At 38.7% G+C, this 18,315-nt stretch overlaps 1 protein-coding gene across 1 annotated transcript; it reads left to right on the plus strand.

The window, feature by feature from the left end:
• The first annotated feature begins 1,163 nt into the window (after nt 1–1,163).
• Nucleotides 1,164–2,284, plus strand: AGTR2 (angiotensin II receptor type 2). The gene has a single exon (XM_060002230.1). It carries the CDS (start codon nt 1,196–1,198, stop codon nt 2,282–2,284), a length of 1,089 nt encoding a protein of 362 aa, XP_059858213.1. The 5' UTR covers nt 1,164–1,195.
• Nucleotides 2,285–18,315: the final 16,031 nt, after the last annotated feature.

Genomic DNA, 18,315 nt, shown 5'->3' on the forward strand with positions numbered 1-18,315 from the left:
TTATTAGGAGATTCTTTGCTGATTACATTTTCACTGAGTAGTTTATTTATCTGTGTTTTGAAACTATCTAAAGGAATAGCTGTTCCTTTACTGTGTTTATCTTCAGCTAATTTTCTTTTGTTTTAAAATAAAGTTGCTACTAAAACTAACAGTATCACAAAACCCTGAATATTGATCATAACATTTGAGAGCCAAGTAGCACTGTTACTACTTAGTTGTGTTAAACTAAAATAGCAAAGGAAAAAATGATACAATTATATCATGATTAATCATTGATATTCAATTCTTATTTCATTGAGCAATATAACTTTTTCTATTTGACCCTAAATCAGATTTGGCTATTTTTTTCTTTTTCTTTTCCTAATTGAAAAAGAAAATAGATTTTCTTTTAAATGGATTAAACTTAAGTATCTATATGTAAAAGTAATAGTCTCTATTAAAATGTGATGGGGGCTTTTAAAAATACACACATATTCCATATCTACCTCGTAATTATATTATTATTGTGAAAACAATGGAAAAGTAGAACTAAAGGAATTATTTTTAATCAGCAAAAACCAACCATAATCCCCCATCCCAATATGTTCCTTTTTGCATATTCTCTTTCAATCTTTTGTACACTTACTTATTTTTTCCATAGTTTATGTTACTTATATTTTCCATTGCTGGAATGATTTGTATATAATTAGTTACTTGAATAAGGCATTTCTCTACGCAATAGCAGGCAGCAGTGTGGTTTCTAGAAAGTATATAGAGTGAGATATGTGCTCAAGTGTTTTTGAAATGCTAACTTGTCTTATTTCTTAGTTCCTTCTTGTTTCACGCGTTTCCTATTCTGGCTAACCTTTTGAAATATTAATTTTCTTTAAACCTTTTCACAACATAATAGAAAAGATGGGCAAAATGTAGTTTTGTTCAGAATTTTCAGTCTTGATGCTTCTTGGTATTATTGAGAAAACTCTCTTTTCTTCTTCGAGAAGTAAAATCCATTCTTATTTCATAAGGCATGCTTCCGTTTCCCAATATTGTCTATAACCATCCACCATTTTTTGCTTTCAACAAACTTTTAAAATGCTAATGACGTGATGATGTCCTAAATTCTGTATGTGCTCTGAGAGGTTTTTGTTGGGTTTTTTTGTTGTTTTTTTTTCCCCAGAAGGTGTAAGAATTAGGAGCTGCTGACATTTCAGTCAATATGAAGGACAACTTCACCCTTGCCACCATCAGCAAAAACATTACCAGCAGTCTTCACGTCGGACTTGTGAACATTTCTGGCAATGAGTCTACCTTTAACTGCTCCCATAAGCCATCAGATAAGCATTTAGATGCAATTCCTATTCTCTACTACATTATTTTTGTGGTTGGATTTCTTGTCAATACTATCGTGGTTACACTGTTTTGTTGTCAAAAGGGTCCTAAAAAGGTTTCCAGCATTTACATCTTCAACCTGGCTGTGGCTGACTTACTGCTTTTGGCTACTCTTCCTCTCTGGGCAACCTATTATTCTTACAGATATGACTGGCTCTTTGGACCTGTAATGTGTAAAGTTTTTGGTTCTTTCCTGACCCTGAACATGTTTGCAAGCATTTTTTTTATCACGTGCATGAGTGTTGATAGGTACCAATCTGTCATCTACCCCTTTCTGTCTCAAAGAAGAAATCCCTGGCAAGCATCTTATATAGTTCCACTTGTTTGGTGTATGGCCTGTCTGTCCTCATTGCCAACATTTTACTTCCGAGATGTCAGAACAATTGAATATTTAGGAGTGAATGCTTGCATTATGGCTTTCCCACCTGAGAAGTATGCCCAATGGTCAGCTGGGATTGCCTTAATGAAAAATATCCTTGGTTTTATTATCCCTTTAATATTCATAGCAACATGCTATTTTGGAATCAGAAAACACCTACTGAAGACCAATAGCTATGGGAAGAACAGAATAACTCGTGACCAAGTCCTGAAGATGGCAGCTGCTGTTGTTCTGGCGTTCATCATCTGTTGGCTTCCCTTCCATGTTCTGACCTTCCTGGATGCTCTGGCCTGGATGGGTGTCATTAATAGCTGTGAAGTTATAGCAGTCATTGACCTGGCACTTCCTTTTGCCATCCTCCTGGGATTCACCAACAGCTGCATTAATCCCTTTTTGTATTGTTTTGTTGGAAACCGGTTCCAACAGAAGCTCCGCCGTGTGTTTAGGGTTCCGATTACTTGGCTCCAAGGCAAGAGAGAGAGTGTGTCATGCCGAAAAAGTAGTTCCCTTAGAGAAATGGAGACCTTTGTGTCTTAAACATGAGAGTGGAATGCATGTTATCAACATGGTTACTTGGTTTGAGATCTCCCTGAATTATCTTTTAACGGCTTTAGTAAAATAACAAGTTCTTCCCCTTCATGTAATCGTCTCTCACTCTTCTAGAACAGGAAACCAAATGTAACTCTAAGTTTTATCCTCCAGTGACTTTCAAGAATTGCCCACCTTTTTTTTTTTCTGGTCTATCTGTACTAGACTGTCACTGGGGAGATGTACCCAAAACTGAGAAGTAACTGGGAATTTATCTCCAATTATAATTAATAGGAAGTTATGAATGATGATTTGGAGTTTCAGATTTCTCCTTGAGATATGCTGGAGTTTTTATTGGTTCTTAGATCCATTTTCATCAAGCTTTCTTCTTGAACCAAGGCTGGTCTTTTAACTCACTGCACTATTTACAAGACATTACGCTAAAATAAATGAGCACTTCTAAGTGCAGTGTACTACAATAGATTGGTACCAGTTATTCAGGCTCTAGGCATATGCCTTCTACTTTATATTATAAATAATAATCCTTTTATATTTCGCTTGAGCATAAGTTTGTATTTAAGATATAGCTACTTATTGAGTAGGGTTAGGAATGTAGATTAGATCACATGTACTCCTACATTTTAGCTTTTATTTAGAGTTATAGGAAGTAAAATGTATAATAACATAGATTTGCAATAAACAAATATTTGTTCACTGAAGTCTGAATAAACACTTTTTAAACTTTCTATCCATTTTCTATCTACTGTTTGAAGGTTTCTATGTTCTCTGATAATTTTTTGAAAATAACTAAACAGTGTTTAGTGTATAAAATGTAAAGGTCATTTTTTACATCCTTGACCTTTGGGATGTGGTGCTTTGATATATAGGAAGTTGACTTGAGTTTTATTATTGATGCTTTGGTTCTGGGTTGCTTCCCAAAATATCTGGGTGGCTTATTTAACTCTTTACGTTGTAATAAACCCTTAATGGGCATAGGAAAAGATTATGTCAAAATGGAATTTTGATACCCAAGGAGGACAAAGAGATCCAGCAAATGATACGTATGGTGTCACACAACAAACCTGTCAGGGCAATGCAATGTGGCTTTGAAAATATAGACCATGGGGTAGACTTAACCTATACCTATGGATACTGCTTGTTCCAGAATCTATAGAATTCTGCGGAACTCTTCTATACCAATCACTGGTCCATAGATCTCCTTTCAACACTATTAGAACTCCAAAGTTTGAGGAGTGCCTGAAACTGAGTGAGGTACCTAGAGTTAACTTAGAGTATTCATCTTAATTTTAGAAGTTAGAGATTTCATTCTGCACCAGCCCCATATTATATCAGGTTATCTAGGACCTTCCTAGACCAATACTGACCTCTGAGGTAGAAATAAAGTTACAGAAGCTTGGTGTCTTTGCCAGATTCCAGGGCTATAGATCCAAAAATACTCTGGCTCCACTTTCTGGGAAAGTCCTAATTTCATGTAATCTATTATTATCAATAAAAACAAATAGCTAAATGTATAAGCAAACATGACTTCATATTTTAAATAATTTTGTAAAACATCTCATTAAATAAAATCTTTAATTGGAAGATCATGTGTGCTTTACGTTTTTATTGTAACTACCTCCACTTATGGATTCTTACCTTCTCTTGTATCCTTATCTTCCTTACAGTCCCCACTGATATTTCTTAGTTTCAGCCCCCATCATTCCTTATCTGGCTTCTTGCTATACTCTTCCAGTCTCCCGCTCTTGAGTCTTCAGCCATAAAACCTTATTAATTATGAAAGGAAAATCCAGATTTCTTGTTACAGTCTACAAGACCACCGGAAATCTGATTCTTCCCTGCCTCGCTGGCTTTTTTTCTCTTTGCCATCTCTCTCTTGCATTCTGTGTTCAAGCATCACAAAAGGACTTAAACTGCTTTTTTTCAAGCCTGATGCTCGCTCACACCTGTCTGCTTTGGCTCACACAACTCTCTCGTCCTGAACACCCCTCCAACCACCCCGCCCTCAGGGTCTCTCATTCAATTGACGAACACCTACTCAGCTTCCAACATTAGTTCATGTCAGTTCCTCTACCAGGATAACAATGATTATACTAATTATAATACAAACCTCCCTCCCCTGGGAGTTCCCTTAATGAAGAGAATTATTTCTCTAGTTCTTGGGATTTTAAGCCTGGCCTCCACTTCCTTAGATGCCCAGTTTTGAGCCCTAAGTAATTCTCTGAGGCTTGGACTCCAGTGGTCTTTCCTGGGACTAAGAAGAAATGTCATTAAGAAGATGGTACACAAACATGTGAACTCTGATTGCAGGAGTATACAAAGGTATAAATGTCCTCTTTTTTCTTTGAAAATGTAAACTTCAGGTAAGTTTCTCAGATAGGAAATGAAACTGTATTCTTCTCATTTTGTTTGTATCATTTCCAGGTATTACCTAATCCCCTTTCCTTTCCATGGTTCCACCTTTATTCACCTCACCCACATAACGCCCAAGAACCACATAATAATAACAATAATAGCTACGATTCTGTGAGCACTATATGATATATACTACTGTAAGTATTTTATTATCCCATTTTATTCCCACAACGACTCAATTATTCTCATTTTACATATAAGGATACTGAGGCACAAGTGAGTCCCTATTCATCTTTAAGTTTGCCTCTGACCAATGATCTGGGTAATCCTAATAGAGGTATTTAGTAGTTTAAATGAATCTTAGGCTACCAAGCAGATATTTCAGAGACAGTCTTGCTCAGTCCTTCAACTTTCCCCCCAGACCACACTGCTTGTATGTCCCTGACCACAGCAATACTAGAGCACTGGACAGGTGGTATATTTGCACGTATGGAGAAAAAGAGAGGAGGCAAATTGATGAGGCTTTCTTCCTGGTTCTCCACTGCCCTTTTCTTGTGCTCCATGCTCTATAGAACTACATGAAGTAACCACTACCCCCTGCCCCTGCTGCTGCCCCCTCTACCCCCATACACAAAGCAAGACTGACACCTCAAACATTTCTTTTGAGGAACAAAATTGTTGACACAAATGCCAGCTCTGTGAAATAAGATTATACAGGATTACCAGAGAAATTCATCTCTCACAATTTGCAAAACATATATATTTTTATTATGGAAAGCCAAGTATTAATTATTGTTACATTTTATATCCCTAAATTAGATCTGCTAAATAAAATGTTTGGGAAAAATCCCTTTTTTTTTTTCTGATCTTTTGAGGTCTGTAGCAAAATGAGAGGACAATCTAAAGGAAAGCACATTCTATTTTGACTTTTCTTTTTTTTTTATCCACAGGGATCTGAGAGTGGGAAGCTGTTTGCTGGCCTGACATATCAACAAAAGAAAAATCCAAACTTGACAAGCTGAGTTAACCACATGAGGTGACTGAAGCAAGAATGGATTGAGATAATAAGGAAAATGTAGCACTTAATTATTTTGTTAACTCCTAGATGAATTACATCAACAATGATGATTCACATAAAATAACAGAAATCCATATGCTATCACAAAACATAATCACTTTTCCTGCAAAAAACCAGTGGCTTACAGCTGAGTTGAATAGCCTTCTAAACATTGACTCTCACTTGCACAAACATATCTACAAAGGGTTAACATCTTCAGAATGAGAAATCTTTCTTTTTGAAATTCTTTCTTCTAGGAAGAGAGCATTCTTTTTAAAATTAAAAATAATTTATATGTATTTCTTATTAAGAATCAATACTCTCTTGTTGAAAAATTTAACTGTATGGATAAAAATTAGCCACAGACATAATGACTGTTAGTTGCATGAGGTAAAATTATAAATATAAATATAGACATAGATAGGTAGATAGATAGATACTGTGTATACTGTGTGAATATATATATGGATACTATATATATATATTATATATATATAATCTCTTTATCTATATCCATATTTCTTTCTCTTTTCATCTATTATCTAATGGATATATCCTTCATCATCCTGTGGTACATTTTTCTTAATATTTAAAATATTTTGATCCCAAACTCCCAACTGGTTTACTGGAAAATATTGTTTCTTCCCTTGTTGGGTCTTCCTTTCCTATGATAAGTCCCAAATCTTCAGGGCTTTAAACAATCCAAGAGATCAAACCCGGTTACTATTGCCCAGTGGGAGAAAATATTGGAAAATCTGATAAGACTTCTCGCCCACTTTCTGCTGCTGTTTTTGCTACATTATGTATCAGTTGGTCCACATAAGAACAGATGGTTCAGACTGATCCAGACTGACTGGTACCAGTTCAGACTGGGACAGACTCCTGTACACATTAAGGAGTTTCCAAGTGATCTACACAAGCCATCTGATAGAGTGTAAGAGAAAGAAAAAGGAAGCTTCTTCTTCCAGTGTTACACTCACCTATATATGATGCATGCCACAGTAGACAAGGTCTCAAACACATCTTTATTTGTTTTGGCATCTTCATGGAGCCAGGAGGGATCAACAGAAATCCAGGAGGAGGAACATGCCATACCAGTGTAGGGGAGCAAAACTTGCCACCTCAAAATGTCTCTTTGGCATGCGGGTTATTTTGAGCTGAGAACAATCAAGGCCCAAAAAACTCAGAAACAAACTCTGACCTTCCCCCTAAATGCCTAAAGAATGTAGATATAGGACCTGTTCCAGGAAGGGAGATATTACCATAGATAATTATACTATGAACTAGGTGTGTAGACAGGGAGGAACCTAGCAAAGTCTGTTTGTTACAATTCCTCTCTGTCTCCCACTGTCTCTGCCTGGCCTAGCATACATTTATTTACCAAACATTTGCTTTTCCATCTCCATATAAATTGCCTTCTTTCCCTTTGAAGTCCCAAACCCCTATTCCCAACATCCCCTTTTGTCTCTAGCTGAAGATGATATTTAAGGCGACAGCTTCAGCCATTTTGGCAAGTTACTCAGTTCTCCTGGGTCTCTCTCATATATACATGTTATTAAACTTTTGTTTGATTTTCTCATGTTAACCTACTCATGTCAATTTAATTCTTAGACGAGCCAAAAGAACCTAGAAGAGTAGAGAAAAATTTATTCCTCCCTGACACCAGGAACCAATCCTCTCCTTTCTTAAATGAAGCTCTCATATGCAGTTGAAGTCACAGTTCAAACTTCTTCTCAATAAAAATGAGTACCCCTGGTTGGCAGAGGGGGTAGGTAGTAAAACTGATGTTGCTTCTTAAACGATCACATTAGTAAGCGACACCTCAGGGCATAAGATATGCTGCAAGCAAACTTTGAACTTCTTAGAAAAAGCGTCTAGTACTTGATTCCCTTCCTCTCAGAAGGCCCCTTTGCCAATTGCCTCTTCCCAAAAAATTCCCAACGTCAATATACCAATATGTATGGGATACAGTTGGCACAGTTCCAATTGCCTGGAACCACCAGACCATTGCCAAGCCCTCAAATTTCCAGTTGTAGCCTTTTCTCTGAAAAATGGATCCCTACTTGCTCTACATTCATTACCACTGAAGTGATCATTCCTATAACAACAACAACAAATCCACTGCAGTGTTTCTTGATGTCTTAACAACTTGAAATATTTGTGGATAATAATTTGAAATGGTCTCATTGAGTATGCTATTATCTATTGTTATGAACTGAATTGTGTCTCCCAAAATTCACATGTTGAAACCCCAACCCTGAATGTGATTATATTTGGAGTAGAGCTTTTAGGAAGTCATTAAGGTTAAATGAAGTCATAAGGATGGAGTTCTAATCTGATAGGACTGATGACGTTTTAAGAAGAGGAAGATCTGATGTTGCCGGACAAAGTGGGGAAAGCAAAAAATGAGCTCAGAGATTTGAATTCCCAGTTCAAGGGAAAATCAAATGCAGTATCTCTTCTGGCAATTGGTTAAATTACAATGCAAATTGAACTCCCAGTCTCACATGGTCTGTGGTTTAACATGAGGGCATTGATTGGGAAAGAATGACATCCTGTAAATTGGAATGGGGATGTGCGGGAAGACCCTGATGAAGCTGAGGACATTGAGCTCCTAAATTCTGACAAGTATTCTTTGCCAGTGGAAGAAGCCTCTCAACCCTCAGTGGTAGCAGCCTCTTTACCCGCATTTGAGGGGATTAATCCAGCATTACCTGAGGAAACTGTAATGGCTTCTCCTGAGGTAGTTGCCATGCAAAAGAATTCTGAGTCTCCTCAAGACCCACTCCATCACCAATCGTTGCTTCTAGTTCTGTAACTAGATTCAAGTTCCAGCAGGACTCTAAAAGTGAGACACAAACTGTGACCCATGGGGAGGTGCACTCTACTCCAAAAGAACTACTTGAGTTTTCTATCTTATGCAGACAGATGTCTGGAGAAAATGGGTAGGAATGGATATCAAAGGTGTGGGATAATGGTGGAAGGAATATAAAGTTGGATCAGCCCAAATTTATGGATCGCTAATCAAAGATTCTGCCTTTAATGTTACAGGTTGGAGAGTTAGAAAAGGCTCTGACAGTTTGGTTCGTTGGCTAAAACATGGACCAAAAGGCAGACCAAAATGAGCAAGTTAGAAATGCTGGACCTACCTTGTAGAGGAAGGGATTCTAATGTAGCGGAAGGGATTCAAAGGTTTAGAGAAATAGGTATTTTAAAGTGAATTTGTCATTTTAGATCTACTCACCCACCCTGGGAAGGTACAGAAGAGATACCTTCTACCAATACAATAAGATATAAATTTGTGACCTGAACCCTGACATCCTTGAAGAACTCTGTGCTTGCTCTTCTCTTTAGGCCAGAACATACAGTGGGAACTGCATTTTTCAGTTGGGAAACCTAAATGCAATGGGAGTAATTGAATTCTGGGGTGGCAGGGACCAAGTGGCAGCACTCAACTGCCAAAGGCAAGGTGAGTATTGTTACCACAATGGACAGCATAGTGAAAGAAGGAGTCAGAATAGTCTGACTAGCATAGACCTGTGGCATTGTCTAGTTGATCATGGTGTTCCTAGAAGTGAAATAGATAGGAAACTTTCTTAATTCTTACTTAATCCATACAAGCAGGAAAGTTCTAGTTCAAGTGAACAAATGTCTAACCTGAATCATAAAAACAAAGAGTCATGCCCCTCCCAAATTAATTCATAGTATTGAGCCAGTTTACAGACCCAAAACGAAGGGAAGGCCATGATTCTTGAGGAAGGACCTCAGCACACTACGAAATATTTATACTGTTCGTCTTTCTTCCAGCCTCTCATAAAAGTGTCTGTGGTCTTTTAGCAGGGTAACTGTGCATTTGGGAAAAGGAAATGATCAAACCTTTTGGGGACTACTAGACATTGACTCTAAACTGACACTAACTCCACAAGACCCAAAAGGTCACTGTGATCCACAGACAGAGGTCAGGTGATCAGTGGAGTTTTAGCTCCAGTCTATCTCACAGTCGACACAGTTAGCCCCCAAATTCATCACGTGATTATTCCTCCAGTTCCAAAATGCATAATTTGCATAGATATACTCAGCAGCCTCACATTGGTTCCCTGACCTGTAGTTCCCTTATGGTGTGAAAGACTAAGTGGAAGCAACGCCTCTACCTAGAAAAATAGTAAATGAAAAGCAACACTGCATTGCTGGAGGGGTTGCAGAGATTAGTGTTATGATCAAGGCCATGAGATAAACAAGGGTGGTGATTCCTAATACCTCCCCATTCAACTCACATATTTGTCCTGTGCAGAACACAGATCGATTTTGGAGAATAAGAGTGGATTGTCGCAAGCCAAACCAGGAACAGATTCCATTTGCAGCTGCTGTATCAGATGTGGTTTCATTTCTCCAGCAAATAAACACATCCCCTAGTACCTGGTAGGAAGCTACTGATCTAGCAAATGCTTTTTTCTCTAGATCTTTTAGTAAAGAGTGACAGAAACAGTTTGCTTTCAGTTGGCAAGGCCAGCAATGCACCTTCATTGTCCTACCTCAGGAGTATATCAACTCTCCATCCTGTGCTATAATTTAGTTTGTAGACATCTTGAATGCCTTCTCATTCCACAAGATAGGTCCATTACATTGATGACATTATGCTAATTGGACTAGTAAGAAGTAGCAACTATTTTAGACTTATTTGTAAGAATTTTGCCCATCAGAGGGTAATAAATTCAACAAATTTCAGGGACTTTCTACTTCATTAAAATTTCTATGGGTCCAGTGGTGTGGGGTATGTAGAGATATCCCCTCTAAGGTGAAAGATAAGTTGTTGCATCTGACCCCTCCTACTACCAAAAAAGAGGCATAGTTTTTCGTAGGTGTCACTGGATTTTTGGAGGCAACATATCCCTCATTTGAGTGTGTTATCCTGGCCACCTAGTGAGTGACCCAAAAAGCTGCTAGTTTTGAGTGGGACCCAAAAATGAGAAGCCTCTGTGATAGGTCCAGGCCGTCAAGCAAATATGATCCAGCAGAATCAATAGTGCAGCAGGGACATTAGGACTTGTGAGCAAAGCCCTGCCACCCTCTGCATTTATCTTCACCACTTTTGAGAAACAGCTCTTGGCCTGCTACTGGGACTTAGTAGAGACTGAACATTAACCATGGGCCACAAAGTTACCATGTAACCTGAGCTGCCCATCAGGAACTGGGTGTTATCTGACCCACCAAGCCATAAAATTGGGTGTGCATAACAGCATTTCATCATTCAAATGGCGCTGTTATATACGTGATTGGGTCCAAGCAGGCCCTAAAGGCACAAGTGAGTTACATGAATAAGTGGACCAAATGCCATTAGTCCCCATTTTTGTTACCCAACTTTCTCTCTCCCAACCTGCACCTATAGCCTCATGGGGAGTTCACTATAATCAGCTGCTAGAGGAAGAGAAGATCTGGGCCTGATTTACAGATAGTTCTGCATGATATGCAGGTACCACCCCAAAGTGGACAGCTGTAGCACTGCAACCCCTCTCTGGGACATTACTGAAGGGATAAAGGGAGATCTTCCCCTTGGGAAGAATTTCAAGCAGTACACACGGTTGTTCACTTTGTTTGGAAGAAAAAATTGCCAAATGTGAGATTATATACTGATTCATGGTCAGTTTGGCCAATGGTTTGGCTGGATGGTCAGAGATTTGGAAGAAACATGATTGGAAAATTGGTGACAAGGAAATTTGGGAAAGAGGTATGTGGATAGAACTCTTTGAATGGGGCAAAAATGTGAAAATATCTGTGTCCCATATGAATGTTCATCAAAAGATGACTGCAGTAGAAGGGAATTTTAATAATCAAATGGATAGAACGATGCTTCCTGTGGATACCAGTCAACCTCTTTCCACAGCCACCCCTCTCATAGGGTTCATGAACAACATAGTCATAGTGGCAGGAATAGAGGTTATTCATGGGCTCGGCAACATGGACTTTCACCCACCAAGGCCAACCTGGCTAAGGCTACTGCTGAATGCCCAATCTGCTAGCAGGAGAGACCAATGCTGAATTTTTTTTTTTTTTTTTTTTTTTTTTTTTTTTTTTTTTTTTTTTTGCGGTACACGGGTCTCTCACCACTGTGGCCTCTCCCGTTGCGGAGCACAGGCTCCAGACGTGCAGGCTCAGCGGCCATGGCTCACGGGCCCAGCCGCTCCGCGGCATGTGGGATCTTCCCGGACCGGGGCATGAACCCGTGTCCCCTGCATCGGCAGGCGGACTCTCAACCACTGCGCCACCAGGGAAGCCCCTGAATCTTGATATGGCACTATTCCCTAGGGTAATCAGCCAGTTATCTGATGGCAGATTGATTATACTGGACTTCTTCCATGATGGAAGGAGAAGTGGTTTTTTTTTCTTACTGGAATAGACACTTACTGTGGATATGGATTTGTCTTCCCTTCATGCAATGCTTCTGCCAAAACTGCCATCCATGGACTTATAGAATGTTTTATCCATCATTATAGTATTCCAGACAGCATTGCTTCTGATTCAGGAACTCACTTCACAGCAAAAGAGGTGCAGCAATGGGCCTATGATCATGGAATTCACTGGTCTTACCACGTTCCCCACCATTCTGAAGCAGGTAGCTTGATAGAATGTTGTAATGGCCTTTTGAAAACTCAGTTATAATGCCAGCTAGTTGCAATACCTTGTAGGGTGGGGACAAGGTTTTCCAGAAGGCTGTATATGCATTGAATCAGCATTCAATTTATGGTCCTGTTTCTCCCATAGCCAGGATTCACAGGTCTAGGAAAAAAAGGGGTGGAAATGGGAGTGGTACCACTCACCATTAACCATAGTGACTCTCTACCAAAATTTTTGCTTCCTGTTCACACGACCTTATGCTCTGCAGACCTAGAGGTCTTAATTCCAAAGACAGGAATGATTCCGACAGGAGGCACAACCATGATTCCACTGAACTGCAAGTTAAGACTACCACCCGACCACTTTGGGCTCATAATGCCTCTGAATCAAGAGGCAAAGAAGGGAGTTATTGTGCTGGTTGGGGTGATTGGTCCTGACTGCTACAGGGTAATTGGACTACTATTTCATGATGGGGGTAAGGAAGAGAATGTCTGGAATATGGGAGATACCTTAGGGTTTCTCTTATTACCATGACCATTGATTAAGGTCAATGTAAAACTACAACAACTCAATCTAGGCAGGACTACTAATGGCCCAGACTTTTCAGAAATAAAGATTTGGGTCACCCCACCAGGTAAACAACCAACATGACCAACTGAAGTGCTTGCTGAAGGCAAAGGGAATAACAGAATGGGTAGCAAGAGAAGGTAGTTATAAATACCAGCTGTGACCACATGACCAGTTACATACATAGGACTGTAATCGTCATGAATATTTCTTCCTTATTTTCTTATGAATACATTTGTATATCTGGATAGATAGATAGATAGATTGATCTTCATTTTCTTTACTCTTTTATTCCCTGGACATATAGTATAAGATGTATTGACTTTATATCATAGTATTTAAGTATTGTTGTTCATTTTACTTCATGGTATTTAAGTTAGGAGATATCAAGGAAAAGAGTAAGCATCACTCAAGGACTACCTCCTCTTCTGGGAAAGAGGCTAGTGTGTTTTCAGTTGTACGCAGGATAGCTGTATCATGTTAAATGGAATTATGAGCTTCTTATTGTCTCTATTTGGTGATTAACTGTGATTTAAGGAGATGTGTATTGGGGCCATGTTGACAAGGGTGGATCTGTGATAATCTTATATGTGAACATGACTGGGCCACGAGGTGCTCAGATATTTGGTCAAACATTATTTTGGATGTGTCTGTGAGGGTGTTTTGGGATGTGATTCATATCTGAATTGGCAGACTGAGTAAAGCAGATTGCTCTCTCTGACATGGGTGGCCCTCATCCAGTTAGTTGAAGTCCTGAATAGAACAAAAAGTCTGATCTTCTTTCAAACAAGAAAGAGCTCCTCCTCTCTGACTGGCTTGAGCTGGGACATTAGTCTTTTCCTGCCTTTAGACTCGAACTGAAACATCAGTGATTCTTGCATCTCAAGCCTGCCAGATTTTGGCCAGATTTTGGACTGGAATTTATATCATTGACTCTCCTGTTTCTCAGGCCTTTGGACTAGGACTGGAACTATACGTTGGCTTTCCTGGGTCTCCAGCTTACCACTGCATATCTTGGGACTTAGGCTCCATAATCATGTGAGCCAATCCCTTTACATATATAGGTACAGAGACATAGATCAATAGATAATCTCTTATTGGTTCTCTTTCTCTGGAGAACTCTGACTAATACATGTATCTATCTAGCTATCCATATGTCTCTCCAACTAACACACACACACACACACACACACACACACACACACATCATATCTGAGATCTGAGTGCTTCACTCAATACACTGCGAGGACACATTTATGCTAATATTCTTCTGTGGTATCTTTTGAAGTGGCTGTATTTTACCTCATAGAAGTGCCCGAATTTTTTTTAAACAAAGATCCTCTATGAAAGACACTGTCAAGAAAATGTGAAGACAAGTCACAGACTGGGAGGAAATATTTGTAAAAGGCATATCTGGTAAAGGACTGTTATCAAAAATATACAAAGAATACTTAAAACTCAACAATAAGAGAATGAAGAGCCCAGGTAAAAATAATCAAAATGTCTGAAAAGACAGGTCATTTTAAAAGATATACACATAGAAAGCAAGCATATGAAAAAATACTCAACATCATATGCCATTAGGAAATTGCAAATTAAAACAACAATAAGATTCCACTATATACCTATTAGAATGATGAAAATCCAAAACAATGACAACACCAAATGCTGTCAAGGATGTGTAGCAACAGGAACTCTGATTCATTGTTGGTTGGCATGCAATATGGTGTAGTCACTTTGGAAGACAATTTGGTAGATTCTTACCAAAACTAAACATAGTATTACCAAATGATCCTGTAATTGTGCGCCTTGATATTTACCCAACTGAACTGAAAACTTATATCCACACAAAAACATGCTCATGCATGTTTATAGCAGCTTTATTCAAAGTAGCGTAAACTTGGAAGCAACCAAGATGTCCCTCAATAGGTGAGTTGATAAATAAACCATAATGCATCCAGACAATGGAATATTATTCAGCACTAAAATAAATGAGCTATCAAGCCATGAAAAGACATGAAAAAAACCTAAATTCCTATTACTAAGTGAAAAAAGCCAATCTGAAAAGCCTGCATGTTAATGATTCCAACACTATGACCTTCCAGAAAAGGCAAAACTATGGAGACACTTAAAAGATCAGTGGTTGCCAGGAGTTGGGGGGGGGGAGGAAGGGATGAACAGGCAGAGCACCAAGGATTTTTAGGGCAGTAATACTACTGTAATGGTGGATACATGTAATTATATATTTGTCAAAACTCAGATTGTACAACATCGAATGAACTGTAATGCAAAGCATGCACTTTGAGTGATAATGTTGCATCAATACAGGTTAATGAATTGTAACAAATGTACCACTGGTGCCAGGGTGTTGACTGTGGGGGAGACCGTTCATGTGAGGGGAGGAGTGCAGGGAATACAGAGGAACTCTGTATATTCTGCTCAATTTTGCTGTGAATGTAAAACTGCTGTAAAAAAATGAAGTCTATTAAGGATAAAGAAAAAATGAAATAAATATCTAATTATTAAATTGATATTCTTTCTAATTTTTTTACTTTAATAAGTAATATTATGGTTGATATCCTTGTAGCTAAATTTTTACATATTCTTTTGTTCAGTTTTTTTTTGACCTTGTGTCTTTGTTGCTGTGTGTGGGCTTTCTCTAGTTGCAGGGGCTACTCTTCCATTGCGATGCACAGGCTTCTCAATGTGGTGACTTCTGTTTGTTGCAGAGCACAGGCTGTAGGTGTGTGGGCTTCAGTAGTTGTGGCATGTAGGCTCAGTAGTTGTGGCTCACAGGCTCAGTAGTTGTGGCTCACGGGCTGTAGAGCACAGGCTCAGTAGTTGTGGTGTACGGGCTTAGTTGCTCCGCGGCATGTGGGATCTTCCCGGGCCAGGGCTCGAACCTGTGTCCCCTGCATTGGCAGGTGGATTCTTAAGCACTGTGCCACCAGGGAAGTCACCTTTGTTTAGTTTTTTATGATACATTTCTAAGAATAGAATTGCTATGCGAATGAGATTGGATTATTATTATCATTTTTGGTACAATTTGCCAACACTGCCCACCACAAAAGATATAAGAATTTACACTCAGATCAGAAGTTTAGGAAAGTGCATGTTGCTGAAAATGCACAAATTTAAAGCCTTTTTCAACTTTATATGCTCCAGGCTTTGGCTTACCCATTCCTATAAGTCTATGTGCTTTTTCAGCCAACACGAGTGGCCACTGCTCTTTTTTTTTTTTAGAATTTATAGATGATATAATTTACTATACACATACTTTAAAAAAATATGAACAACACACCCTAGACACAATATAAAAGGAACCAAAAGGCAAGTAATTTATATAATAAACATATATATCATTATGTATAAGCTTGGGTATAGTGGTAGCATAGTCAGATTACAAATAGAATCACTGTGAATGCACTAGTTATAAATAGAGACTAATAAAAATATGTTGGTTTAGGACTTAAAATGTCACAGTGACGCAACTTTCCAAAACGTTTAACTCTCTATTTACATGGTGGCTGTATTCCTGGAAAATTCAATGTATATTAAAAATATGACAAAGGAAAAAAAAAAAAAAACTGTGGATGAATTTAGATGTAAAATGTAGCCAGGCACTGGGCCCAGGATAATAAAGATTCTTCACCAACATGAATGCCCACCAAAATATTTGTAGATTGTATGGGACACAGGACAATTGTTCATTCGGTGAGACTGCCATATGCACTGCAGCACGTCTAATGTCCCAGCCCCTTATTCCACCCTCCCAATCATTGTGACAACAGAATACCCTTTCTCCTACAAATTTCCAAGCCCCTTCGGGGCAGTACTGGTCTACCATCTTTGAGCTGGCCCAGCGCTGTTAAGGAGATGGGGCAAGACTGAGTTCTCACTTCACTTTAGCTGTGTATTTATATGGATTGATCATGTCCATTTAAAACGCTTAGTATACAGTAGGTATTTTCTTTCAACAATTGAAAACACAAAACTTTCACTCTAAAATTCCATTCCAAGGACAGTGCCTTTTCATTCACTCAAGCAATTCTATATACAATGGATAGAAGGATATATATCACCCTTAACAGCAAATGCCTTTGAGTGAAGAGTTGAGAGAATGGGGTATGAGATGCGGACTTTGACTTTGTACTTTCTTTTTATTTATTTGTTTATCTATTTATTTATTTATACAGCAGGTTCTTATTAGTCATTATACACATCACTGTATACCTGTCAATCCCAATTGCTCAAATCATCACACCACCACCAACAGCCCCCACCGCTTTCTCCCCTTGGTGTCCAAATGTTTGTTCTCTACATCGGTGTCTCAATTTCTGCCCTGCAAACCAGTTCATCTGTACCATTTTTCTAGGTTCCACATATATGCATTAATATACAATATTTGTTTTTCTCTTTCTGACTTACTTCACTCTGTGACAGTCCCTAGATCCATCCTCGTCTCTACAAATGACCCAATTTCGTTCCTTTTCATGGCTGAGTAATATCACATTGTATATATGTACCACTTCTTCTTTATCCATTCGTCTGTCGATGGGCATTTAGGTTGCTTCCATGACCTGGCTATTGTAAATCGTGCTGCAGTGAACATTGGGGTGCATGTGTCTTTCTGCATTATGGTTTTCTCTGGGTATATGCTCAGTAGTGGGATTGCTGGGTCATATGGTAATTCTATTTTTAGTTTTTGAAGGAACCTCCATACTGTTCTCCATAGTGGCTGTATCAATTTACATTCCCAACAACAGTGCAAGAGGGTACCCTTTTCTCCACACGCTCTACAGCATTTGTTTGTTGTAGATTTTCTGATGATGCCCGTTCTCACTGATGTGAGGGGATACCTCATTGCAGTTTTGATTTGCATTTCTCTAATTATTAGTGATGTTGAGCAGCTTTTCATGTGCTTCTTGGCCATCTGTATGTCTTCTTTGGAGAAATGTCTATTTAGGTCTTCTGCCCATTTTTGGATTGGGTTGTTTGTTTTTTTAATATTGAGCTACATGAGCTGTTTTTATATTTTGGAGATTAATCCTTTGTCCGTTGATTCATTTGCAAATATTTTCTCCCATTCTGAGAGTTGTCGTTTCGTCTTGTTTATGGTTTCCTTGGTTGTGCAAAAGCTTTGAAGTTTCATTAGGTCCCATTGGTTTATTTTTGGTTTTGTTTCCATTACTCTAGGAGGTGGATCAAAAAAGATCTTGCTGTGATTTATGTCAGAGAGTGTTCTTCCTATGTTTTCCATTAAGAGTTTTATAGTGTCCGGTCTTTCATTTAGCTCTCTAATCCATTTTGAGCTTATTTTTGTGTATGGTGCTAGGAAGTGTTCTAATTTCATTCTTTCACATGTAGCTGTTGAGTTTCCCCAGCACCACTTATTGAAGAGACTGTCTTTTCTCCATTGTATATCCTTGCC

The sequence above is a fragment of the Delphinus delphis genome, chromosome X, assembly GCF_949987515.2.
Source record: "Delphinus delphis chromosome X, mDelDel1.2, whole genome shotgun sequence".
Taxonomy (NCBI): domain Eukaryota; kingdom Metazoa; phylum Chordata; class Mammalia; order Artiodactyla; family Delphinidae; genus Delphinus; species Delphinus delphis.

Excerpts from the sequence above, each read along its gene's own strand:
- AGTR2 (XM_060002230.1), top strand. The coding sequence starts at position 1,196 with ATGAAGGACAACTTCACCCTTGCCACCATCAGCAAAAACATTACCAGC.